This window comes from Octopus sinensis, linkage group LG14 (genome assembly GCF_006345805.1).
Source record: "Octopus sinensis linkage group LG14, ASM634580v1, whole genome shotgun sequence".
Lineage (NCBI taxonomy): Eukaryota > Metazoa > Mollusca > Cephalopoda > Octopoda > Octopodidae > Octopus > Octopus sinensis.
This window is the reverse complement of record NC_043010.1, coordinates 16,285,635-16,312,320: the sequence shown is the minus strand read 5'-3', so window position 1 is coordinate 16,312,320 and position 26,686 is coordinate 16,285,635. Positions and strand designations below refer to the sequence as shown.

At 35.7% G+C, this 26,686-nt stretch overlaps 1 protein-coding gene across 20 annotated transcripts in view; it reads right to left on the bottom strand.

The window, feature by feature from the left end:
• LOC115218883 (protein hu-li tai shao) overlaps positions 1-26,686 on the bottom strand; it is a 169,392-nt gene that overhangs the window by 40,170 nt on the left and 102,536 nt on the right. For all 20 annotated transcript variants that reach the window (XM_036508671.1, XM_036508673.1, XM_036508672.1 and 17 more), the window contains 5 exons: positions 13,379-13,609; positions 9,753-9,896; positions 5,224-5,322; positions 3,525-3,698; positions 473-612 (listed from right to left, as the gene is read on the bottom strand). In XM_036508671.1, the coding sequence (XP_036364564.1) occupies positions 473-612; positions 3,525-3,698; positions 5,224-5,322; positions 9,753-9,896; positions 13,379-13,609 (788 nt within the window). The remainder of the gene's footprint in view (positions 1-472; positions 613-3,524; positions 3,699-5,223; positions 5,323-9,752; positions 9,897-13,378; positions 13,610-26,686) is intronic.

Below are 26,686 nucleotides of genomic sequence, written 5' to 3'. Positions count from 1 at the left end.
GTGTAGGAGCCATGATATACATGTGTGCATGCGTATTGAGGGGGGGGGGGTATCAGGTGTAATGTTGGTGAATTTCAGGAAACATGGAGGTTTTAAAGGATGTATGATCCAACAACTAATAAATTTATTTGACTAGTTGGACTAATATCAATATATTAATAGCTATTTTTTAATTTAAGACTACTGTGTGAGTGGAAGATTTAATGTCCTGGAGAGGCGTTGATAAAGTTTAACCCTGAGAAAGATTTCAACACCAAGATAACAAATTAAGGATAAAGTTTGAAGAATTGTTCTAGTAGAGTGAATCTTCAAAGAAGAAAAATAAAATTTTTCGTTTTTAATCTGTTTCAGCAATAACTTGACAAAATGAGATAGGAAAAGGTGAAAAACAGTTAACCATTATTTTAACCAGCCAAAGTATTTCAATAAAGAAAAAAAGCATCAGAATAGACTGAAATGAAATTAAACTTACACATATTTGGAGCGATCAACATCACCATCATAGACATAGGTAAATGAGCTTGATGTAGGTGGTATCTCAATATCACTATTTGCATGATCTTTCTCCTGTCTTATTAAAGGGTTACGATAGATGTACCCTGTGCGGAAACCCTGTAAGGAGAGGGGATGAAAAACAAACAAAGATTAAGCAATTAAAAACGCCCTCTTTTGTAAAAAGATGTGCTGAATCACAACTGAAGCAGATTTTAGAAAAGAAAAAAAATTCTGTGGTAATCCTGTTAATATTTTGTCATGAAACTAGAACTGAAAATAGACTTTTTTTTTAAAAATGTTTTCTTTCTTTTAAGGTATTTTAACAAATCTACTTTAAAACTTTTCCAAAGTACACTAAAATGTCGCAGGAGAGATAGTAACTAATTAGTTCACTCTGTAGCAAATAATGTCAACCAATTAAATTATGAAATTTTATTAGATGTTTAAAATAAAATTATATAGTAACAATTTTTAATTCAAAGGAGTAGAAGAAACGGTCTGTGCCATATCCTATAGTAATAAGAACCTGAATTATTATCAATCATCTTTTGTTGGCCTGTAGAGGAAATGGAAGAATTCCGATTAGATATAGTTTGCAGGAAATTATTTCTTGTAGTCAAAACTAACAACAAATTCTGATTAATACAAGATTATTTGCCAACTGATAAAAGACTTGAACTTCCTACTATTGAAAGGACTGTAAGAGAAAGGTTATATTTAAAGTTGAATTTATTTATTTATCCAACAAGAAAATAGTATAACATTTTGAATAAACTGATGTTCACCGATGAAACTAGCTCCAATTTAAAGTTATTGTTATAATTTAGTCAATGGTCACAAGTATCATCATTATCAAATAATTCATAATTAAAATAATCAGACACCTAACTGAAAGCAACATCACCTTTCATGTATTTCTTTACTCTTTTACTTGTTTCAGTCATTTGACTGCGGCCATGCTAGAGCACCGCCTTTAGTCGAGCAAATCGATCCCGGGACTTATTCTTTGTAAGCCCAGTACTTATTCTATCAGTCTCTTTTGCCGAACCGCTAAGTGACAGGGACGTAAACACACCAGCATCGGTTGTCAAGCAATGCTAGGGGGACAAACACAGACACACACACACACACACATATATATATATATTTATATATATATATATATATATATACATATACGACAGGCTTCTTTCAGTTTCCGTCTACCAAATCCACTCACAAGGCATTGGTCGGCCCGGGGCTATAGCAGAAGACACTTTCCCAAGATGCCACGCAGTGGGACTGAACCTGCAACCATGTGGTTGGTTAGCAAGCTACTTACCACACAGCCACTCCTGCGCCTAAATCCTAATATCCTTTATTATTTGCTACAGTTCCTCAACAAAATCTTTTAATTACTAGAATATTTTCACATTTCATATTCACTGACATTTTTTGTGTACAGGTTTTCATATTCTGGCAAAAACTAAAAAAAATAAAATAAATAAAATCTAAATGACCTCTCAGAATTTAAAGTGAACAAACTTAGAAAGAATTAACAAAATTTATTGCAAGACTACAGGGATATTGAACCTACACCTCACTAAATAATGTGTGATATCTTTGATATATGTAAGATGTCCTACTATATATTGAGAGATCAATCTAAATTGGCATTAAATCTGGACGCTATTTGTTTAACAGCTAATCATATTTCATGAACCCTTGTCAGTTATTAGTTATTCTGCCTTCTACAATCAACAGATGCAACAAAACTAATTGCTCTTTCTTTGAATAAACATTTTTCTATGCAGCATGTCAATTTAGTAGAGCGTCAATGAATAAAAGGCTAAGCTGAATCAAAACTGCTCACAAGGGTCTCCCTTGCTTGATTGGTTGGTTAAAGAATAATATCTGCTCAACTGTGATTAATTCTCATGTTGAGAGCATTGGAATCAGTTACTTCTCTCTTACTTAAATATATGGTCATCACTCCTTCGTAATTAGATTCTTTGTGGCTTACAACTTGCTACCTAAGGCTGACATATTTTATCTTCATGGTGTCAATTATTGAGTGACTCCTAATTATGAGTTTTAAAACATAGACACACACACCAAGTTAGGAACCAAAAGCAAACTTGAGATGTTCAAAACTAATAACAAATCATTCCACTTGAGACATAAGTGTACATAGTTATGGAACCAACAAAGGAGCATTTATGCAATCAATTCCTCCAACAAGAAACAGTAACAAACTCCCTTCAAATCACACACTGATGCCTTAAAAAAGGACACATCAGATAATATAGTCCTAGATGCACAGTGCTTATTTTAAGCTTGAATACCTTCAATCATAGATTTGTTCAACTAGGACAATATCATAAACAGTATATGAAATGCAGATCTGTTTTAAATTAAAAAAAAATGTGACAAACAAACCATATTCACAAATTCCAGAGGTTTCAGCTTTTCTGAATATACAAACTACAACAAACCGTTCAAAATTCATTTTTATTTTTAACTTTAGATTATACCAATTGGATCTCCCTTCTTGACTCCTTCATTTAATCCTTCTATATGCATCCAAAAGTTTCTCTCCTTGCTTTTATGGTTCCAACCAGTGACAATCCTCTCAAAGCACTGACTACACTAACTTCACACATCCATTCTACGTGGCACTAATAAATCACAAAATAAAGCCTTCGTTTAAATTCTCTCACGTAACACGCTTTGAAACTTACCTCACATATATTTACTGCTTACAATACACACACACACACACACACACACGTGTATATCTATCTACACACACACATGTGTATATATCTAACTATCTACATACACACACACAGATGCAGTACAGAATTTACGATATATATACATATACACATACACAATACAGTATGGTTTTTCAGGCAGACATCAGCAAAGCAAACTTTTGTTTATGGCATTCTACCAATAAACCACATTCCTGTCTTCACACAAACTGGGTCTAAAGAAATATCACAGCATCTGACCTAACTTCGGAAAATATCGAATCAGAAACTTACACAGTTGTCCATCATTCGCATGAGAGCCTCAAACTCCAGTTCCCCAGTTTTCCATTTCCTTCCACTGGTATCGACACCACCGCCACCACTTTGATTGGCTATAGTGAATGTTTTCTTTTGGGTTTCTTCATTCACAAGGACAAGATTGTCCAAACCAGCCGGCAAAGCATGAATCTAAAAATGAGACATTGAATCACAAGTGACAAACACAAACAAACAAAACTACAATTTCGCATTATAAATTTAAATAGATTTTTCAGCAGTCAATGAAATGTTTTCTCTCCTAAAGATGCCACACTTTTTCATCAGTGAAAACAGGAAAATACCAGTTTGTTTTTTTTTTAAATCAGGAAATTGAACTGACAAGTTCAGGTTAGTATAGTTTAGGTTAGGTTTTACAATTGGTGAAACACAATCATTCATCAGTCTTCAGTTATAACTTTATTGACCAGTTATTGATCTTTACAACCATATAAACCATTGCAGCATTTCTATTGTTCTTCTAGAAAGTAGCTCCATGTTTGCAAATTTATTCACTCTTTGCAATATTGCCGTTACAGTCTGTAGGAACGGTTACAGTTAAATGGGTTGATACAAGTTAGGGTTCATTGATTCTTTAGTGTTGAGAATTAAGATGGTCTCTTTCCTCTAGGCCTGTCAGGATTTCTCTACAGCTCTGTTATTATCTCATTAAACTTCTCAGCTTATCATGTCCCGACATCCTTCATGGGTTTACACTATGTGCTTTATACCTTCTCTTATGATGATGGATCCTCACATTCGTTCAGAATCTAGGCTCTTTATTTTGGAAAGGCCATTTTACTTCCCTTAATGTTTGTGCTACACATCTTTCCATGCTGTTATTGTTAACAGAAATGACAGCGTGCCAGACACCCTACTTCACGGTAGTTCTCCAGTTATCTCCAGGTGCAAATAATCAGGAACCAGAGCTGATGGAATCTCGTTTGCTCAGCCATGCTTTTGAATTGGTGAAATAAATAACAGTAAAATACTGGGGGTAAATTCAGTTGAGTAGAACTCTACCAATACTGAGTAAGGAAAGACTTTGGCAACTAGCAGCCACAGGTTTCAGCAAACTGCTAACTCCAGCCTTAGTTACTTGTTAGTCAATCAGACATTAAATATTAAAAGAAGTACAAGTCTTTAGTGTCAGGTAAAGAGATGTCAATTTTAAGTTTTAAGTAAATGCACTTGACTTTACAACAAAAGGTAACACAATCAGATTTTTGTTATTAAATCTAAACTAATTATCTCTAGAAAAAAGTCTTTGTTTTTTGAGAATGTTAGAATAAAAGAAATTTAGTTAATTGTTCTATAAGAATCCATTTGCTATAGTATTCTTTTTTTTTTATGGCTTGTAATGAAAATATGAATTTAAAAAATGCCCAATAACACAAAAGTAATCATAACTCTAGTAATTTAAATTAATATTAACAAATTTTATTAAACTAATAAGAATAATAATATTTTATCTAAGTATAAGACCACACATTTTAATCTGAAAATTTAAGTTTGGTCAATTCTTTTAAACTACAGAAATCACTGAAAGCTTAAAGAAACCTTAACTGATAACAGCAGTTTAGAGCCTGCCTTAGCGCCAAAGTCAGAACTACAATTGCCTTTACAGTATATCTCATATGAGAATCTGTGGCAAAATATAAGTGAAGAAATTATTTACCTGAGTGTCACAAGCTTTCATGACATTAAAAGCAAAATGATAAGCCTCTTCAATTGACTCGCCACAAGCTACGATACCGTGGTTACGGAGGAACATGACCTGTCACACAAAGAAAACAATAGACTTTCATTAACACCAAGAAAAGTTGTGAGATTTTAAGAAATTAAAACAAAACAATAGGATACACCCACTTCAGAAAATGTATGTCTACGTCCATCTCACCTGTCCTTCCTCTTTTCTATTGCTTGATTCTCCACTTTCTGCTGAATCATTGGGTTTCCTGCCTCTTGCTGAAAACTTCACCATTTCAAGTCTCACCTCGCGCCAGATTTTAATTTAACAGGGAAATCAAATTCTGTGTATATATGTGTATATATGTTCAAAATACTGCTACAAACAAAGTCTTTGATGCTGCATTATATATCATCCTTGTTGTTTTAATAGACACTTTTCTATGGGTCAACTGGAATCCATTCAAGTAGATTTTCCTATCACCAGTTTCCAAAGCAAAGTAATATTTCCCCATGGTTGGACATGTTTTCATGGAAGATTGGAAATGAAAGAGGACACCACTTGTATGACAATGACATTCATTTACAATTATCACCTGTTGTCAAGACAAGGAAACACACACAAACATATCTATGAATACATATACGATAGGCTTCTTTCAGTTTCTGTCAACCACACTCAATGCACAGGCTTTACGAGATGGTCTGTCAGTGTAAACCAACACAAACGCTGTTTGAATTTCAGTTCATTTTATGTGTTTATTACTGTAAACACACAGACCAAAAAAAAAAAAAGAAAAAAAATCTACACCTTAACAATGCTCATGCAACTTGCTAAATCCAACCATGCCCTACACTATCACGTAGTCACTGAAGCCTTCTTTTAATGCATATTGCTTGCATTCACTTCTGAGCTATACACACAGACTTAATGACTTAGAAAAGAAAGAGGTGTGAAAGAGCTGCTATGAAAGGTTATTAAATGCCCCTGGTCCTTCAGAAATTATCCCTGAGATGCTTGAAATATCTGGTGGAGTCGGGATTAAGCCCTTGATTAAGAAAAATTAAGCTGCTGCTACTATTACTACAACAACATCAATGTTAGAGCAAGAGAGAAATCAAGTAGAGAATTAATTCAATTAGAATGGTTGGCAATATTACAGCCAGCAATAAAACAAATGATAGATGAGTTCATTGTGAACCAACGGCCAACTAGACCAGTGCTGTCTCATAAAAACATCCACACATGGACTGCAGCAAACCTTGCAGCTGGTCCCAGACCAGAGCCACAAAAACTCCAATGAAAGACATACTGTGCTCCTGAGTTGGAGTCAACGCCCACAAGTGATATGGCATAGAGGGAGAAGTGATATTCAATATAATCTCAGTAAAATGTTCTTCAATTCTTGCAAAATAAAAAAAAAATTTTTTTTTTTTTATGATTGACAAGTTCTAACCTTTGTATTACACAATGAAACTGTATTTTCAATAAGATTATTATTTCTGCCAACTGGTGTAGGTATCAGTATCTTGTTAAATCAACAGAATAAATTAAAATCTCTCTGTAGCAGAACTGAGAAACAGTTATTGCCAAACATTCTTACAAAGTAAAAAGCTCTTTTAAAAGCTAAGTTCTCATATTTTCTCATGTGAGTCCCTATTTACTTGAGATCTGAATCTATTATCTTAGCATGTGTTTTCTATCTCCACTGGATTAAGTCAATATGACAAGAGAATGCAATACTCAGCCTTAAAACAACTATGAGAAAACCTCTATTAATACAAATATAGCAAAATAAAATTGCTTAGGCTGCCCAGATATTTTTCAAAACTAATATCTAAAAATATTAGGTGTGCACATGCATAAAATCATTAAATGGCATCATGCCAAACCAGTCTGCTGATTAAATAGAAATGATGTAGAAGGTTGAAGTAACCTTTTACTATATATGGCAAGCAAGCAATGCAAACCTTGCCCATTCAACTTGCACCAATAAAAATTAAAACAATTAGGAATTATGTGATATAGAAGTAAACAAAGCTTAAACGACATTTGTTAAAAAAAAAAAAAAAACCCCTTCCACTCTACTCGTATTCTTTTTAGTTGTTTATTAGACAATCACGACAAAATCAAAGTAATTAAGTAAAAATTCTCATTAACAAAATATTTCTTTGCATTATGAATTGCAATAATTCAAAAAGAATGAAATACTAAAAGAAAGCTTTATTTCTTGGCCTTTGGATTGCTGTTTATATATTTAGTTATGTCAAAAGAAGAAAATAAGATCCAAACTTATTAGAGAAATGACTTTAGTGTCTGAGGGTGCAAAATGTTGCCTTGACTACCCAAAAATTGATCCTAGGCTTGGATTCTGGAGCAGACAAAAAATAAAATATCAGTGCAGAGTAGGAGAATAATGTCAGATAAGATACTTTGCAGTATTTTTTCTGGTTCTTTCCATTTTGTGACCATGGATAATCAACTTAAATCTGTTAACTCCAGTTTAACATCACTACATGGTGACTAAGTGCTTTTAAGCAAGTTCATCACTCTGCTGTCCAGCAAGTATCCATTAGCCTCAGAAGAAAGACTCTTGGGTGTTGCCTTTCCCTTCCTCAAAATGCAGTGCACATAAATAAAAGAAGAAAAAAAAAAGAAATCTCTATTTGTCTATAATCAATAATTCTGACCAGTTTCTGAAACAACAAAATTCATGCAACAGAGATGACTTTTCAGACCCTTTGGTGGTTGTTAAATCCATTAAGTGACTCACTTGCCTGCTTCCAGGCTATATCCAGACATAAACCTATGCAAATGGTTGTTTAACAATATGAATATTGCTTATTATCTTTATGTGTTTATAATTTGTCGGTTTCAGGTATATAAGACTGCGCTCATGCTGGAGCACTGTCATCAAGTGCTTTGATTGATTTGAACCCTTTGATGGTTATTTTATCAACCTTACACAACAAAGTCAGCTGAGTGAAAGGAGATGCAACCAAGACAGTACCTAATAAAACAAGGTATTCATACCAAATGGGTTGAGTATTTTACCAACCACTTATCCATTAGACAGACAAGCAGGTAGACAAACAAAGAAAACAGTTTCTATCAAATTTCATTCACAAAGCAGCACTGATCAACCCAAAGAGCTCAACCTCAGAGCTGTGTGGTAGTGAAGCAAACTTCTACCACAAAACTTGCTATGCAATCATTCCTTCCAATGGGAACAATCTTGGAGTTATTTCATGGAAAGGACACCTAAATGGTTACATGAGCAGAAGAGATAGAAAATGTTTTCAAGGTGACAGTTATGTCAAGTTTAATATAAATGTTGTACAATATTTGTTTCAATATAAACTAGAAATGACATTAGTGTTTACTTAAACGACACGACAGCCCCAGTATTTCGGAGGACATGTTTGTTTACAGTTTGAACGAATGATTGCAAATGGTGACTAAACGGTCATACTAGCATTATAGTTTTCAAGGTCAAAAAATAGAATGAACCGAAATCTGTCTGCATTTATTATAATCTTAGATTGTGATGTCAGTCATTTATAGCCGTTCGTTGGCTGAATTCACCAAAAAATATTAAACATTTCCTGGCCTAGATTTTTGGCAGCAAATCAGGTAAAGAAAAAGTGAAAAAATTGTGTTGGTAGGAGATTACAAATTGAGTGGAGATCACTTTAGTGGGTGACAGAGATTTGGAGTCGAGATGTTTGTTTCTGGTGAAAAGTTTTCTTGTTAATTAAACAGATGCAGAAATAAATTATTTTCAAATCTCTGATATTAGCTACCCAGCCACAATCATTAAGAGAAAAGGAATGTATAGAGTATCCATTATTGAAAAACTATGAGATATTCAGATACCCACCGGAACATAATGTCAGGTAAACTGAACTAATGAGTGAAAAGATCAGCAGCAGCTGAATTTAGTGATTGTACACATCAAATTCCTACCCAATAGCTTAAGTAAAGGTTTGTTTTCCCAATATATCAAACAAAAATTACTGAAACCAACCCTAATCCAACTAATAATTCTGTTGTTATTCTTATATTCCATGCTAATTAACTCTTGCAGGCCAAAGGTACTGCTATGGTGCTTGTTATGTAGGTGTTATTCAACCAGTCCACACTGTAAAGTGGTTGGTGTTAGGAAGGACGTCCAGCTTTGAAACCATGTCAAAGCAGACATTGGATCCTTGCCAAACCATCCAACCCAGGCCAGCATGGAACATAGTGGTTAAATGATGATCAGCATTACCCACAACTTTAGCCTAATTTCAATGCCTAGTCATCAGGGACAATTATCCCTTATGATTCATTACAATCAAGGGCTAAATTAGGGATTTTTCTCTTGAGTAAAGTAAAAGATTTTGATTGTCCTCATTTTTGGAATTGAAAGGAGTTTCAATCCCTTCTAACTGATGCATTACTACTTTATATATATATCAAAAAGAATTTTTTTAAAACTGAAATTTTATGATAACAGTAACATTGGAAGTACAAACCTTGTTAGCTGGGCCTAAACTTCTTGCCAGCTTCTCTCTCTCCTCTTGGTCCACAATGATGCCATTGTATTCATGGTAGCTGATTGTTCCACAGATAAGTGACTCCTGAGACAATGGCAACAGGCCACATTTCATGGCTGAAACCTGCAATGGAAGATGGACAACATGGTCTGAGAATAAAAAAAATTAAAATAGTGAGAAGAGCATTGGGATAAGAAGTTGTTTAGAAAAAAAAAAAAATGGTAAGCCATTCCAAGAGATTATTTGGAGAGACAGAATGAAGTATTAAAGAGAGAAGAAAAAGATGAGGGGAAACTGATGTCAATAATTCAAGGAATATTATTTGTAGTTTTGGCTGTTATCTCAGTTTTCCAAAGAACCAATTCTACTCAAACATTTATTTCTATTGTTCTAATGAGCCATATCTTTTAGTGTCACATATGAGGAACTGGGATGCTCAGAAATTAAAGTTGTGCAAACCCCACAGATAAACAATTTTTTTTTTTTTTATGAGTAGAAATATTCAATTACATCAATGATGATGACAAAGTTTATCTCTAAATTAGAAGAGTATCAGCTTTTACACTTCCTCTCCAGAAACCAAATCAATAGACAGGAGCTGTGCAGTTAATTATCTCAAGTAAGATGTCATTAAATTCAGAATAGTTCCTACAACATCCAAGGTTTTCCTGCCAATGAATCTGTAAAGTGTAGTAACTATTGTCAATAGGTCTCCACTCACCCATTCACAATGTGGCGTCCCACCCAAACCAACATCATTTCAACAGTCTGTATCACTGGATACAAAATACATTGGGAAACAGTTTCTATGGTCTTCACAGAAACAGCAGAAACATTCCTTCATTGTCAGGATCCAAAAGAGGAATGGTGACACTATGACACAATTTAGAAAAGTAGTAATTACGTTAATTTACACTGAAGAATTAGTTTTGTAAAAAAACATGAGAGGATATAGATAAAACAAGACTGCTTAAAATCATCATCACCATCATATTTTCTATCCTGGCACAAGTTGGACATGTTGTCACGAGGGTTTTTTTTATTCAGTGTGTGTTTGTATTCCAGGTGAGGTCACCAGTAGAGTGAAGTGGTGCTGACATTAATACTAGGACTTCAGTTATTCTGCAGTTTCAAACATTTGTGGAATAAAAGAATCCGCTACTTAGAAAAGAGTTGGTGTGAAGAAGAGCACTGAGCAAATAAAATAGCTCTTTCCTGCTACTTGTTTTAGTCATTAGACTGCAGCCATACTGGAGCACTGCCTTGAAGAATTTATAGTTAAACGAAACAGTCTCTTTTGCTGACCTAAGTTACAGGGACATAAACACACCCACACTGGATGTTAAGCAATGGTGGGGGACAAACACACATATGATGGGTTTCTTTCAGTTTCCGTCTACCAAATCCATTCACAAGCCTTTGGTGTGCCCAAGGTTATAGTAGAAGACACTTGCCCATGGTGCCAGGCAGTGTGACTGAACCCAGAACTATGTGGTTGGGAAACAAGCCTCTTACCACACAACCATGCCTGCATGTACAAACTGATGGAATAAATGGACATTAAAAAGAACTAGTGAATACAACAGAAAAACAGCAGGACTGTAGAAAACCTTTACAGCAAAATGTTTGCAGCCCTAAAATCTATTGATAAAAACCTGTAAATGAACTTGTATGCTTTAAATGTAACACACGTACTCTCTCTCTCGTTAACGACCCTTTTTTGATATCTGCAGAAACACTGGTTCTTATGTCCACCATTGTCATTGGAAAGTAACCCAGTTCTCTGAATGTTAAGAGGTTGGGAATAACACGAAAGGAAACAGAACTGAAGATAGCAACCTAAAGAAACACTCCTCAGCTCCTTCAGTAGTGTCACCTTTACGGAGAGCTGTTTCTCTCAGTGAAGTGAACTCTTATGAACAGAGTTAATAGGGCCAGTAACAATCTGATGGTTCTCAGAGAACACTGGAGTTTGGATATATGACAAGATACTTTACTAGAATGAAAGCAACACAAGTAATAAACCTGGTTTTGATGATACACAAAAAGTAAAATAGAAAGATATATTAGGCTGAGAGGATAACCAAAGAGGTTTTTTGTTCAGCTTGAAGTTAGGTTTGTGTGAGTAGACTTATGATAGAAGGTATTACAGCTGCAATGATATTTTCCCCCCCTGAGATTAATATATCCAAAAGATGGTAAGGTGTAGTTTGAGGGAGATTTGGCTGCTATTTTTAGTATGCTGAGTAAGTATTTTGAGAGAGTGTGATAATAGCTGAGGTCAGTACTTTTGGAGAATGTCAGTAGAAATACTAAAAGTCTGAAGAGTGTAAATCTTCATAAATGAGGGAGAGAATTTTGTTGTTAGACAGCCAAAAAAATTGCTTGTACAGCTATGGTCATGTGATTAGGTCAAAGACAACAGAACAGATATAGAAGGAAACCACCTAATACACACATGAACACAGTTTTATAACAGTGTATTTAGAAACATCAAATATACATATTCACACACAAAATACAAAAGCTGTTGCCATTTGCCATTTAGAATATTTGTTGTAAAATTAGTAATTGCCTCTCTTTGGCATAATAATTCAAGCTAAATTCTCTGGTGATTTGATTAAAACCTGACATTTTAGACTGGAACAGAATTTCTTGATGGCCAGTGACAAATCTTTTAACACTTTATGCGAGAACTGAACACTATTAATAATACACAATGCCAAATTAACCAATTTGTTATTCTAGGGCTATTAGCTTCCATTTTAATATAGATTGCTGCTGTCATAATCAAGCAACCAGCCTGTTCTCTAGGTCAAGTTCTTATGGAGTAGCTGACCTATAGAGAGCAGATAGCAAACTTGTTGATAGGATTCTGAACAAATAATTGAGAGGTTAATAGTTAGAACTTCGTACCTATGACGATTTTTTTCTTAAACAGATCAGTCAACTTAGCTGTAAACGGATACCATCAACTTAAACCTTATAAGAAATAACAGCACTGTGAAACCAATGAGTATTTTGTGAAGTTGGAATGCTGAGCTCAAACGCTGTGCTATAAGCTTAGAGGAGGGCGAGTCTTATCAAGTTACCTTATCCTAGATGTATTACAAGATTTTCAGTGGTATCACTAAATGATTTATCATAGTCAGCACATAACCTACATCAAGTACTGGACTATCAGCAAATTCATCAACAGCGACATATCTTTGGATAAATATTTCAGTTTATTAAGATGTGAGGAATGTGTAGCAGATGTTTTGGTATCCAATCAGTTTGTAAAATAGCTGCTACTTAAAACAGGTGAATCTAGACAAACACTGATTTCACAAATCACTGGTGACTTTGGGAGTCATTTCGCTTCACATGGTAAATCTTCAAGGACTTAACTGTGAAGAAGATTCTTCTAAGTGGATGGTAATCTAAGCAAAACAAATTCAATAATATGTCCTCTTAGATATTTTACATTATAAAGATAGAATGGACAGGCAACTTGGTTACAGCTGGAATTGAACTTGTATCTTCTGTTAAAGAAGAAAAAGAAAAAATATTTTTGTGAGAAAAAGAAAGATCTTAGAAAGCCTCATCATCAGAGAGCAACATACTGCAACAGCATGTGGTGTGTGAAGATGGATAACACAGCGAATGTCTGGTCTTGCTTGGTGGATGGCAGAATGGAGCATGAATCCAGCTTTATTGATGCCCAAAGATGTAGAACCGGAATCAACAATCTCGCCTTGCATGTCCACTTTCACCAATGAGGAAGCGGTCATTTCAGCAAACAATAGGCCAAATGGGTTCAGAAGAAAATGTTCTTGTTCTTGGTTGATTCGGGCCTGCAAAAGAGAGAAATTGGAAGATTATAACAAGCAAGAATTTGAATTCAGAACATAAAGACAAAAGGAAAGTTGCTAAGCATTCTGTATGGCAGGGGAATGATTCTGCCAGCCTTAATAATAATCTTTTCTATCCTAGGCACAAGGCCTGAGATTTTGTGAGAGGGGAGCTAGTTGATGACCTCAGCCTAAGTGCTCAACCAGTAATTATTTTATCAATCCTGAAAGGATAAAAGACAAAGGTGACCATAGTGAGGACAGAAGAAATGCTGCAAGGTATTCTGCCTGGCGTGCTAATGATTCTGCCAGCTCCTCGCTGCCTTCAACAACAACAACAACGATAATAATAATAATAATAATTAAATGCCCTGATGCAGTACTGGGCACTGGCTCTCATGTCTTCTGATCGTAACTGACTGAAAGGGTTATCATGTACATCAGGGACGTGCTGACTATATAGGCAGTGCCTAACCAGAATAAAATAGACTGATAGTAACATTTTCCTTTTATGGCAAAATATGTACCTAATTCAATAAAATTACGAATGTTACTCTGATTACAATGCATAAAATGCAAAATATTTTATTTTTTCTAGATTAGGTAGGCATAATTTGCCCCTGTCTGTCAATCTCAGTATTAAAGCTATGCATAGTACTGCTGTAGTACATGTGTTGCGTACATTCCTACAATGTTTTCTTTATGCTCTATAAAGACAGAAGTAAACCTGCCTCCAACTCAGTCGCGTGCCTGTGTTTCGCTTTCTTTTTTGTGTGTTTTACTACATAAACGTCACCAACTGCCTACCCTGAGTAATTACTGACAGCACGTGTCTGATGTACATGTTTTGTCTTGGTATAAAAGATGGACTACAACAAATATTCTGCTCAATACCACAGATTTGCTTGTCAGTTGTTTGCTCATAACCAGTTGAGTATGTCCCTTCATGGCTCATGATATGTGCATCTCTGATCACAAGGAGAAGTAGTGGGGGAGCATCATAGCCATGTGTTGAGAGGGATTCTTTGGGGTTTGGATAATTCACCTCTGGGAACATGTGTTTTGTTCATCATCCTTAAATAAACCTTATTCAAGGACCTTTTGGGCAGGATAGGCTACTTGACCTGAAGAAAATTCTAACAGGGCCCCACCTTCAAGGTCATGCACCGTTTGTCTTAATATGAGATCACCATGTTGCGCATATATGGTTGTGATGCATGTGCCTGGTGTACCCTTATCAGATGGGTAGTCGTGATGGGTATACTGGGCTTTGTATATTTGTACCCTAGTGTCACTTTGATGGATGCTTTCGCAATGATGATGATGATGATGATTTAATAATTTATGACTGAAGATTGGAGACCTTAAACAAGAAACAGATGGATAATGGTTGCTCAAAGCAAGTCATTGCAGAAAAATATTAAGGCAAAAATAGACAAATCCATGAAAAATGCAAAAGGCAGAGAATGTAATGAGAAAGAAGAATCTGCTATGCACTCATTAAGATCCTGCAGTCCTTTGGCACAGAAGGGATATAGATGCAGACATGACTGTGTAGCCAGGGCATTACACTGAGACCTATTACAGCAAACAGGGTTTAAAGTAGGAAGGAAATGGTCCCAACATCAACCAGAGAGTGTAATAGAGAATGATCAGTTTAAGGTTTTATGGGACTTTATTGGAATGGCAGATCTTTAACTTAAAGTGAGATGACTTGATGTTATTGTTCTGGATAAGGGGTGGGAAAAGAGGGCCTCATCATAGATGGGGCTATATCTGTAGACAAGAATGTAGCAGTCAAAGAAGAAGAGAAAATAGTAAAATACCAGGGTTTGGCTACGGAAATATAAAGACTGTGGAGGGTTTCTACAAAAGTAATCATAGTTGTTATAAGTGCCCCAGGTATTGTCATCAACAGCGTTGGCAGTTTCCTTATTGAGATTCGTGTAACTACAAGAGTTGCATTATTTCAGAAATCTGCTCTTTTAAGAAGAAAAGTCCTTGATATTTAAGGAAACTGGTTGTGACCCTGTATCAAGGATATTGATTCTGAACATAAAACATTCATGCACACCATGAGAATAATGCTGACATGTGGCAACATTTAGGAAAAGGTTCATAAAGGAACCATCAATATTGGATAATTATTAAGTTTTATAATAGTCTGATGAAAACATAGGTTGCTACTTTGAACTGTTTTGGTACTAATCCACCCAAACCATCTTTGGTTCTAAGGTACAGACTTATTCTAAAGTGATCTAAATTGAAACTTTCTAATAAAATTTCATATTAGTTTTATGTTCTAAACATCAGTTTAATAATTAAGTTATCTTACAATCTTCTTTGTTATTATTTTTCCAAATTAACTGAAAGGAGAACAATGTATTTCAAGAGGAATATGGGAATAAAACAGTAAAGCATTATATCCAAGTATTATGACTTAACCTAATCAAATTAACTGAGTAATAAATTGACAATTAAAACTTTTTTGTACTGCCTACAGTTACTAAGCTGTGGCCCTGCTGGGGAACCAACTAAAAAAGGGGGGGGGGCTTGAAAAAAGCTACCTTGATGTAAACCGATATCTATGACTATTTGAATTTGCAGGTGCATGCTGCCAAAATTAAAAAGAAATTAAAGGCAAAAATTCACTGAGCAAAAACTTATCTAACAAGGTCAAGTAACACCAATGAAACTGACAAAGATTTTAAAAAGGACAAAAAAAAAACACAAAAAACAAAACCAGATAAAACTAAAATATCAAGTTTTATATATTTCATTAATCTTTAGAAAATGACACCTGTTTCAACGAGTGGTTTTCCCTCGGAAACCTTATAACTAATCATTAGAGAGAGAGAGAAAGAAGCAGTTATATATTAGTGTGATATTATTATCTAGGTGTTTTAAATAAAAATATCTAGTGAGTCATTAAACTGGGTTAACTACTTTTAACTGATTTAGTCTTGACTGGAAAGAAATGAGGACCAATAAAAAAAAAAAGGAAAAGAAAAAGAAAATCTAATAAACCAACAAAGGACAGTTTCAAGTTGACAGCTGAGAGATACAATGACATTGACAAGAATGGATTTGTCCTCTGTCTCATTTCTTTTAGGTTAAATGGTCGGTCTGAAAAACTAACCAGCTACCCAACCTTCCAATGATTCAAGACTCGTTCCTGCAGCAGCAAAACTGAGCCATGATACCCGAGTAACGGATACAGAGTAACAAGACAAATAAATAAATCAGACAGACAGAGATTTTATTAAATGACTCACAAAAATATATTCTTATTGAATTAGTTTTTAGTAGAGGAAGACTAACATCTTTCGTGTGGACATTTGCACCCAACTGTTGAATCATCTACAACTTGGATCCGAAACTACAATCAAAACCACTAGCAAAGCTGTAAATTACAGAAATACTAATATAGAATACAAAAAGACAGGATTGTAAGTGAAGAGACCCAAGGATGAAGTAATTTTTGTTTTAAGTTTCAGAGGGTTTTTTTTTTTTTTTTTTAATCTATTTTATGAATATTTTGTCAAAATATCTAAAATTTAAATTTCTTTCCTAACACAGCAAAATCTACTTAGAAATTTATAACGTGTGAAATAGGTATACAAAAGAAAACGACATAAAACACGTAAAGGAAAGAGATTTAATATCTTGGGAAGGTCTATTTATTGGCCAGGAAATAAGACATTGTGCAGCAGATCACAACTAAAAAGAAAAAAAAAAAAACCATTTCAATTTGTTTTTTTTTTTTTTACTTCAAGTCACACCACAGCAACTTTTCTGCTAATGAATTTATTCTAGTTTATGGTTGCAATAGAGTTTATGGACCAATAGAGAGGTGAGGCTCCAAGAGAATTGGATTAGGGAAAACTTAAAAAAACATTGGACTTCAGAGTGGGAATGTAGAGAAGAACATTGAAATATGTGTAAAAGTCGATATAGTTAAAGTGTAATACTAAATATATTTGCCAAGTAATAGGAATGACAGTGTACAGAGAGGCAAGTCCATTGAAAACCAACTTGGTATTCAGGAATCATAACTATTTATGAAAATATCACCTGTAACTAACCAACTTTAAAGAGAACACTCGGTGTCTGTAAAACTTCATACTGTACATAGTTGAAGATCACAAACAGTATACACCACATAAGAGGAAAGACCCTATAACTTACAACCCCTCAACTCTGTGTGTGAGAGAGGGGGAGAGAGAGAGATAGAGAGAGATATGGCAACGTCAGTCAGTGACGTTAGATCAGATAAGTAGCACTAAGCTCTAATAGGACTAAGATATGTATTTTGGTAAGGTGAAGGCAGCTAAGTTATTCTGTTCTGATATGCTTAGCTATAATTCTAGCTCTCAAGTGTATTCTTCATCTCGCACACTTCTAGCTGTACAGAATTATAGCTGTAAAAAACATCCATTACTCAGATAAGTTAATAAAATATGAAGAAAGTCAAGATAAATATCATTGGGAGTGTAGCTGACATCAAAGATATTCAGATCTTTATTCATAAGTTAGTTATTTCAAATATATAACCAAATCTAGTCATTTCTCAAACCCCAATCAAAGGAGTTAAAATAACAACTTCTCAGCTGGGTAACTTAGAAAATGGCTATCTTGGAGTAGCTCAAACTTAGCTGCACGGTTTACAATACTTCTTTACAAAAATTACAAAGGCATATTCTTTTTCATCTCCTAACTCTCAGAAAAGATGCAGATTTTTTTAGCATATCTTACATAATAATAATCTTTTCTACTATAGACACAAGACCTCAACCCCAGTGTGCAACTGGTACTTATTTTATCAATCCCGAAAGGGATGTAAAGTAAAGTCAACCTTGGCAGAATTTGAACTCAGAATGCACAGATGAGCAGAATGCTGCTATGCATTTTGTCCAGTGTGCTAACAATTCTACTAGTTTGTTACCTTTAATCCTTTCTACTCTAGGCACAAGGCCTGAAATTTGGGGGGAGGGGTAAGTTGATTATATTGACCTCAGTATTTCACTGGTACTTAATTTATTGACTCTGAAAGGATGAAAGGCAAAGTTAACCTCGGCGGAATTTGAACTCAGAACAAAGATGAACAAAATACTGCGTAGCATTTTGTCCAGCGTGCTAACAATTCTGCCCGCTTGCCGCCTTATTATTAATAATAATAATAATAGTTTCAAATTACAGTGCAAGGCCAGCAATTAGGGGGCAAGGGGTTTAGTCAATACCATTGATCTCCAATACTTGAATGGTACTTCATTTTGTCACCCCTCAAAGGAATAAAAGGCAAAGTTGCCCTCAGCAAGATTTGAACTTGGAACATAAAGAGCCATAAACTTAACAGTAATGCTGGTAAGTATCTTTCTCCTATCACATGAGAGGTTTTACACTCCATATTGAAAACTTTAGGGTAATACAACAGCAGAGAAACATAACTGAGAATATGAAATCCTTAATGTACCTCTTGACAGATAAACAGAGTCAATGAATATGACACTATGAGCTGTCAGTATTTTGACTTGTAGGTAAAAACAAGCCGATTCAACCAGCTGGGATGGGGACACACAGACACACACGTGCGGGCATGCATATATGCGCATACACATAGTTTTATGTTTATAAGTTTCTAAAAGCCAAACAGAGGTGATTCAATTCTGAGGACGTTGTCAGGTTTGTATGTGGAGTGTGACAACAGACAAGTGTTAAGAGAAGAAACTAAATCTGTAATCAAAAACAACCAACAGAGAATATAATATTTCACAACAACAACAACAGAATGCCCTTTGATAAAAATTGAAACAAACAAAAGTTTGTCTCAAAGCAATTGCACAAAACTGAACTTTAAAACAAGGAGCTTGTGTGAAAACAGCTTGATGCCTATGATAATGGTGGAAATGAAAGCAAATTGATGAAGTTTAAATGTCAAACTTGGTGTAAAGACAAAAAGGCCACGTTTCAACAGTGGCTGGAAGATTGTTCAACATAGATTTTGGATTGATCAAGTATTGAAAAAAACTTTTAATGGCTTTCTCGATCTACTTTTCAAGCCATTTCAAACAGCAAGAAATTGAAAAAGGGTCCAACCTCTGCCAGTATGGAAAAATGGATGTTAAATGATAATGATGAAGGCTTCTGCTGTTTATGGTTGTTAAGAAAGAAAAGAATATAAAGTGTCTTGAGTCTGTATAAACAGAGAAGAGTAATAGAGCATAGGTTGTTGGAGGAGAGAGAATTACAAATGGGGATAGAAGGGATGTTTAAACCTCAAAGAACAACATGGAAGAATCTAAATAAGAAGTTTATGAATTTGAATAAGTTTATAGACTGGAGGGAGAAGAGAAATCTTGTAATTTAGTTGAAGAAAAATGTTTTTGCAGCTAAGGTGGCCAGACAAAAAAAGAAAAAAAATTGCAGAGGAAAATATAAAAAAATTAAAATGGATCATTGATTTGAATTTGAATAAATTATGTTCATGGTATGATGTAGCGAATGTTGTACACAACAAATTTGTAGCTGAAATTCCCATGTAGGGAGTTTTAACCTACAGAAATATCAAAGAAACTACTAATTCTAAAGGAATTTTTCATATAGTTGAAAGCAGGGAATTCATACAGTTGAAAGCAGAAACTGCTCTCAAACAAATTAGAAAGAAAAGAATAAAGTCAAACGATGCAGAAATTATAAATCTGTATTTCTTGGTTAAGTAAGCAAAAAACATTTTCACTGTAATTTTGCAAAACTGGGATCTCAAAGAGGGCTGCAGAAAGGCTCATCTAGTTTACCAAATTCAAAACTTCAACACTTAAGGAAATCATGAAAATCTTTCCAAAATTTCAATATCTGAAATTATTATTGTTGGAATGTATGTTGTGTAATTTCTGAATTTTATGAAATAGAGAGATACCCACATCAGTGCCACATAAAAAGCACCTGTGTTGGTGCTACCTAAAAAGCACCCAGTACACTTTGTAAAGTGATTGGCATTAAGAAGGGCACCCAGTTGTAGAAACCATGCCAAAGCAGACAAATGGAACCTGGTGCAGCTCTGATTTGCCAGCTTTTGTCAAACTGTCCAACCTTGCCAGCAAGGAAAATGGGTGTTAAAAGATGATGATGATGATGATGATATTGGTGACAACAAAGTTACATTTGAAAGAATTTCTGTAAAACAAAAGATGAAAATCTCAAATCCAAGATGAGATTTTTGTAAAAATAAAAGTTTCAGTGTGAGTTTTAATGTTTATGAAAGTATAGTCTGACTGGCATAAGAAAAGGTTAAATTTAATACAAGAAAATAAAGCAATGTTTAAACACATTCTTCAGCAGTGAATGGCCATAAGAGTAATGGTGTTATGTGTAGAAGAGATTTGATGTCACTGAAATAGGAGAACAGCCTTTTGCTTCAGTTGAAGTCATTTGTAAGATCCCTGGAGGATTTCAAACAAAAATGGAAACAAGAACAAGAAAACTAAAATGGCTTCGTTGCGGAGTTCATAATTTAAATAACTCTTGACAAATGGGGACATGGGGAGAGAACCATCTCTCTCTTATGGAAACCAGATGAAATTTGAAACAAAAAAATAGTAAGCACATGTTTGGTATTTATTACTGTTTGACATTAATGCTTTCAGTTGGAAAATGGTTAAATACCAAACTGCCATTAGTTGTAGCAATATCACAGTAGCAAACAACTCCACTGCAACAATCAAACAGTTAATTAAATTTTAAACTAATAGCTATAGAGTTGCAGTCTGTTTTAATGAAAACAGATGGAGGTAGAAACATAAGACAATCAATTATATTTAATAAAGTAGTCAACCTCACAACAAACAACAGATGGATGCAGTTGGTGACAACGACTTGTTCAAGTATTATTCCTATTATATTTTGGGGGGTTTTGATTTCTATTACAATAAAATATTTCAACATGTTTTAATGTTGCATTAAGCTCAGAGTGCCTTTTACACACACACACACGGGTATATATAAATATATGCCTGTGTTCCTGTTTACACACACACACACCAACAAATACACAAATCCCATTGACTAAGTTCATTTCACTAATGGCAGCAATGAATCAGAAAGCATCTTTATGTTCTGAGAAGCTGCTGCTGCTGTTTATTTGTCAGGGTAACTAAAAATGTGACAAGTTGGTGGGAGAAGGGGAAGCTTGTTGTGTAGATAGAGAAGAGGAGGAGGAAGAAGAAAAAACAAAGGAAGAGTCATTGAAAAAAAACTCAAGCAGGAATGTCTTCAGTTGAAATGGCAGAAGACTACCAGTGCCAACACACACACAGAAAAGATAAGTACTTCTTTCTCTCTTTTCTACCTTCTAAGAATTTTCTGGACAGAGGACAACACTACCAACATCAAAAGGACAAGATAACAGTCTACATTACTCTTTTACCTGTTTCAGTCATGTGACTGTGGTCATGCTGGAGCACCGCCTTTAGTCGAGCAAATCGACCCCAGGGCTTATTCTTTGTAAGCCTAGTACTTATTCTATCGGTCTCTTTTGACGAACTGCTAAGCGATGTTGGGGGTACAAACACATACACACACACACACACATATATATATACATATATACGACCGGCTTCTTTCAGTTTCCGTCTACCAAATCCACTCACAAGGCTTTGGTTGGCCCGAGGCTATAGTAGAAGACACTTGCCCAAGGTGCCACGCAGTGGGACTGAACCCGGAACCATGCAAGCTACTTACCACACAGCCACTCCTATGCCTACATTAGACACAAACAGGATCTAACAATATTGCCAATAAATTTGATCTTAAGATTACCAACTGGAGATAGAAGATGGTACTTAAACCACATATCTAACTCTTGGAAGGCAACCATATTCCCGGTTATGCGCAACCAGGTACCTGTTATTCCATCAAGGATATATCTGAGTTACTATTAGCAGTAAATATTATTTACATTAACCCTGTTGTTACTGTATTTATTTTGAGATGCTCTGCGTTTCCTTCAACTAATTTTGAAGATAAAGAATTTAGTAAAATAACTTAGCTAGCATTCAGCTAGTGTTAGGAACATAAATTGGGACTTAGGTTTGGTGGAAGATTTTAATTCAAAACTTATGAAAACAAGACGTTTGTACTCAGAGTCAGAGCCAGTTTCAGCCAGATTGCTAACGAAAGGGTTAAAATATTAACAGTCAATTTCTATCTTAAACACTTCAATAATCCTATAAATAAAATGTTGACCTCCAAGAGATCAATGAATATTGTTTTATTACTCATTTGTTGAATACTTTATCCCTGAAAGATGCCTTTACATAAGACAATTGGGGATGAACTGCAAGATTTTACTGCTATTTCCAGCAAATGAAACAGCCACTTAGAGGAACCTTTTAAGCTTGTCTTCAATTTAGAAAACACTGTAATGATTTAAGTTAAAGCTAAGACATACATTTCTGCTGCTGTGTGTGAGAGAGGGATTTTAAAACAGGGTGTGGACGGTATTCGTTTGCAATTTTCCGCAGCTAATTTTATGCATAATCTTTTTTTACTTTTGTTGTCAGTCATTTTCTTCTTAAAAACAGTAACTATTTTTGCTTGATTTTTGCAGAAAAATTGACTATGGAAAATTCTGACCCATTCCAACCCCACAAATTTGTAGAAGCGGCACCAGAAGGAAAAACAAGATTTCAGACTTCCTCAACGTCAGTAGAAGGATGGTGGAAAAGGTGAGAAAGGAGCTGGAAGATTCAGAATTCAACTATAAAGCGACAGCAGAAAGGAAAACCCATGATTGATGATCTGACACCATCAGAATGCCAGAATTCATTATTGAGATTCAGGAGATCATCAACAATGATCGCAGCAAGTCAATGTGTGCCACTGCACAGGATGATAGCCTCACCAAGCTGGTGGTGTAGGAGAACAATTGCTACTTTTTATACGAGATGAGGAACGAACAATTCATGCCAAAGATGATGCAAGAAAAGCAATTGAATCCCACCCAAGAAGCTGAAACCAGACATGGGGTAGAAAGGCCTGACATAGTGTGATCCTTCTCTGATGAGAAAAATTTTAGCCAAGACCAGAAGATCAACTCCCAGCACAAGAGCTGGTTCGCAGTCTCACCAAAGGTTGTGCTCAGAATCATGCAGACGAAATTTCTAAGGATAATCATAGTCTTCATTGTGGTCAGCAATGAAGGTAACAGCATGCTACTCCAATTCTTCCCGAAGAACCTTAGGCTAAACACCCAAGGGCTACAGCTGTGTTGTGAGTGAGGTGGTGAAGCCCGGGATCAACTGGGTAGCAGCAGGGAGGCCATACATGTAGCAGCAAGACTCTACACCCTGCCACATCAGATGGAAGACCGAGGCCTGACTGTCAGAGAATTTCTTTGATCACACAGCATCTGACATTTGGCCTCCCAACTCACATGACTGCAACCCCTTTGACTCCTCTGTGAGGGGCATGGTGAAACGAGAGACCAACAAATGTAGTTGCCACACAAAGAATGAGTTGAGGGCCAGGATTACCAGGATATTCAAGGTCCTAAAACGAGAGATAGTGATGAAGGCCTGTGGCCAATTCTGAGGTCATCTGGAGGCTGTCAAGGCCAACGGTGGGGTCACTCAGTTACACCAACACAATGCGTCATGAAGACAAACTGACCCAAATTTGACAAATATATCTAAAAAAAAATAAAAAGTTTTATTTTTTTCTGAGACAGTCATCATGCAAATGAATACCATCTGTGTACCCTGTGTGTGTGTGTGTGTAGGGTGCAAGGGGTATTTGAGGACATTTTATTTTTAGTACATTACAGCTTCAAATTATTTAATGTATCATATTTTTTTTCCCAGATAACCCTTTCAAGACATCATGCTAACTAAAGAAATGGAAAGAGATGCAGTCACAGTTGTTATACATGCAAACCACAGTGATTTAGAAATTAGCAACTTTCTAAATGTTGCAAGATCATTTGTACACAAAGTTTTGGTTGGAATTGGAGGAATGTGATGGTAATGTTTCACCTGTATCAAGGAGAAAAAAAACATTCACAACACTCAGACACAAAAGAAGACATCTTCAAAACATTATCGATGAAAACCCCAGAAGATCAATGAGTTCCACTGCTAAAGAACTTCAGGTGTCAGAGTGGACTATCAGAACTGTGGTACATCGTGAGATTCAATACAAGTCCTATGTAATGAGGAAAGACCACTTCATGTCTGCAAAGACACAGGAAAACCGCCTCATCCATTCAAAACGTTTAGTTAAAGTTAAAAACCCTCAAGGCATGCTTAGGTTTCTCTCTGATGCAAAAAACTTTGACCAGGATCTAACAGAAGAACTGACAGGTAGTTATGTGCAGATCCTTCTGAAGTACCTGGAGTGATGCACATGAAATCTCCAGCAACTGTGAAGGTTTTAGGAGTGGTGAGTAGTGAAGGTCATGTGATGCCTCCCCACTTTTTTCTGCTGCTGGATACATTGAGGTACTGGAACTTATCAAGCCCTGGATTGATGAAGTATGCAATGGAAGGCCATTTGTGTTTCAACAAGATTCAGCATCTTCTCACAAAGGCCTAGTCACCCAAGAATGGTGGTTGTCAGACAATCTTTACGATTATGTAACACCCATTATGTGGCCCCCAAACTCGCCAGATTTGAACACCAAGGACTACTACGTGTGGAGCACCGTTGAAAGAGAGACTAATGAGATCAAGTCCAAGGTCCATTAAAAATTGAGAAACAAGAAGTTGATGTTTAGGATTTCCTAAATAGATGGGAAACCTTAGATTTAAGGGATATAGAAATGGGAAGCAGGAATGTTCCTATCTTCCACAAATTTAGGAGCAAAATAGTGTATATATTGAAGGATGGATTTGAAAACAAAATTTATCCAGAATGTAGCATCATAACAGACCAACAATGATAAGGAGGCCATCAATGGTATCTTAAACTGACAAAATATTTCAAATTTCTATGACATGAAACTGAATTATTGCAAAATTCAACCATTTCATCTTTTTGGAAGCAGTAAAATGAAGAGCCTGTGAAACACTGCAATCAATGGTACCAATCCATTCCTTTCAAGCTTGCTGGCTTTGGGCCTTGCAGTATTTGTCATGGCTCATTATGTTCCTTTCATCCCTTTGGGATCAATAAAATACAGGGTCAACAAACCCTTTCCCCTCGAAATTACTGGCCTTGTGCCGAAGAAACACTATGCATTTGTACAGTTATGCTGAATAGCTGCTACTGCTTGAAAGACAGAGCTAAGAGACCCAACTTTTGGTCGACACCAATGTCAAGATTGCTCAGCTGTCTTCCTTTGGTTGGGAAGGGCAAGCAGCTGCCCTCTGGTGGCAAAAGAGGTTGTGTGGTGGATAGGACTGAGAAGACTAAACTGACTACCTTCCTCTTTGGCCAAGTCCTTGTTTATTTGAAATGGGAGGTGCAACCCCCAGTAAATTTGTGAGAAGATGCGTGACTGTTGTAGAAATGGTTAGAATGGCCCTACTCTAAGTATGTGCATATAGATTGGACAGCTGGAAAGGACTTGTACCTCTGGTTGTCAAGGTAATCCTGAATCTGTGGGGTTCCTTGATTGGCCCCAGGTTGCAACCTCTTTCGTATCAGCAGGACTGCATCATTCATGTTATCACATACCTTGTGTACTATGTATGCATTTATCATATTTCACTGTCTTTTCCATTTCTTTCCCCCCCACCCTTTGAAAATACCCACACAAATTGTTGCCTTCCTTGTCATGTCCCCCTCATCTATGCCCCTGTGGCTAATAAAAGAAATAATAATTATTATTATTATAAATAGAAGCAGTAAGTAGGTTGCAGAAAACTGAGCAGGTGACCTGGATCTAGATATCATATGACAAAAAAAGTGTTGGTTCTAGAATAAGAATTATTACACCACAGAGAGGAAGTTGCCTTATAATCTAGCACGCACGCGCGTGCACACACACACACAGCAGCCCAACTTCAGCAGGAAAACACCACCATAGCTAGCAAATTGGGAGTAGGTGGTATATCAAACTGAAAGAATGTCAAGATTTATATGGGT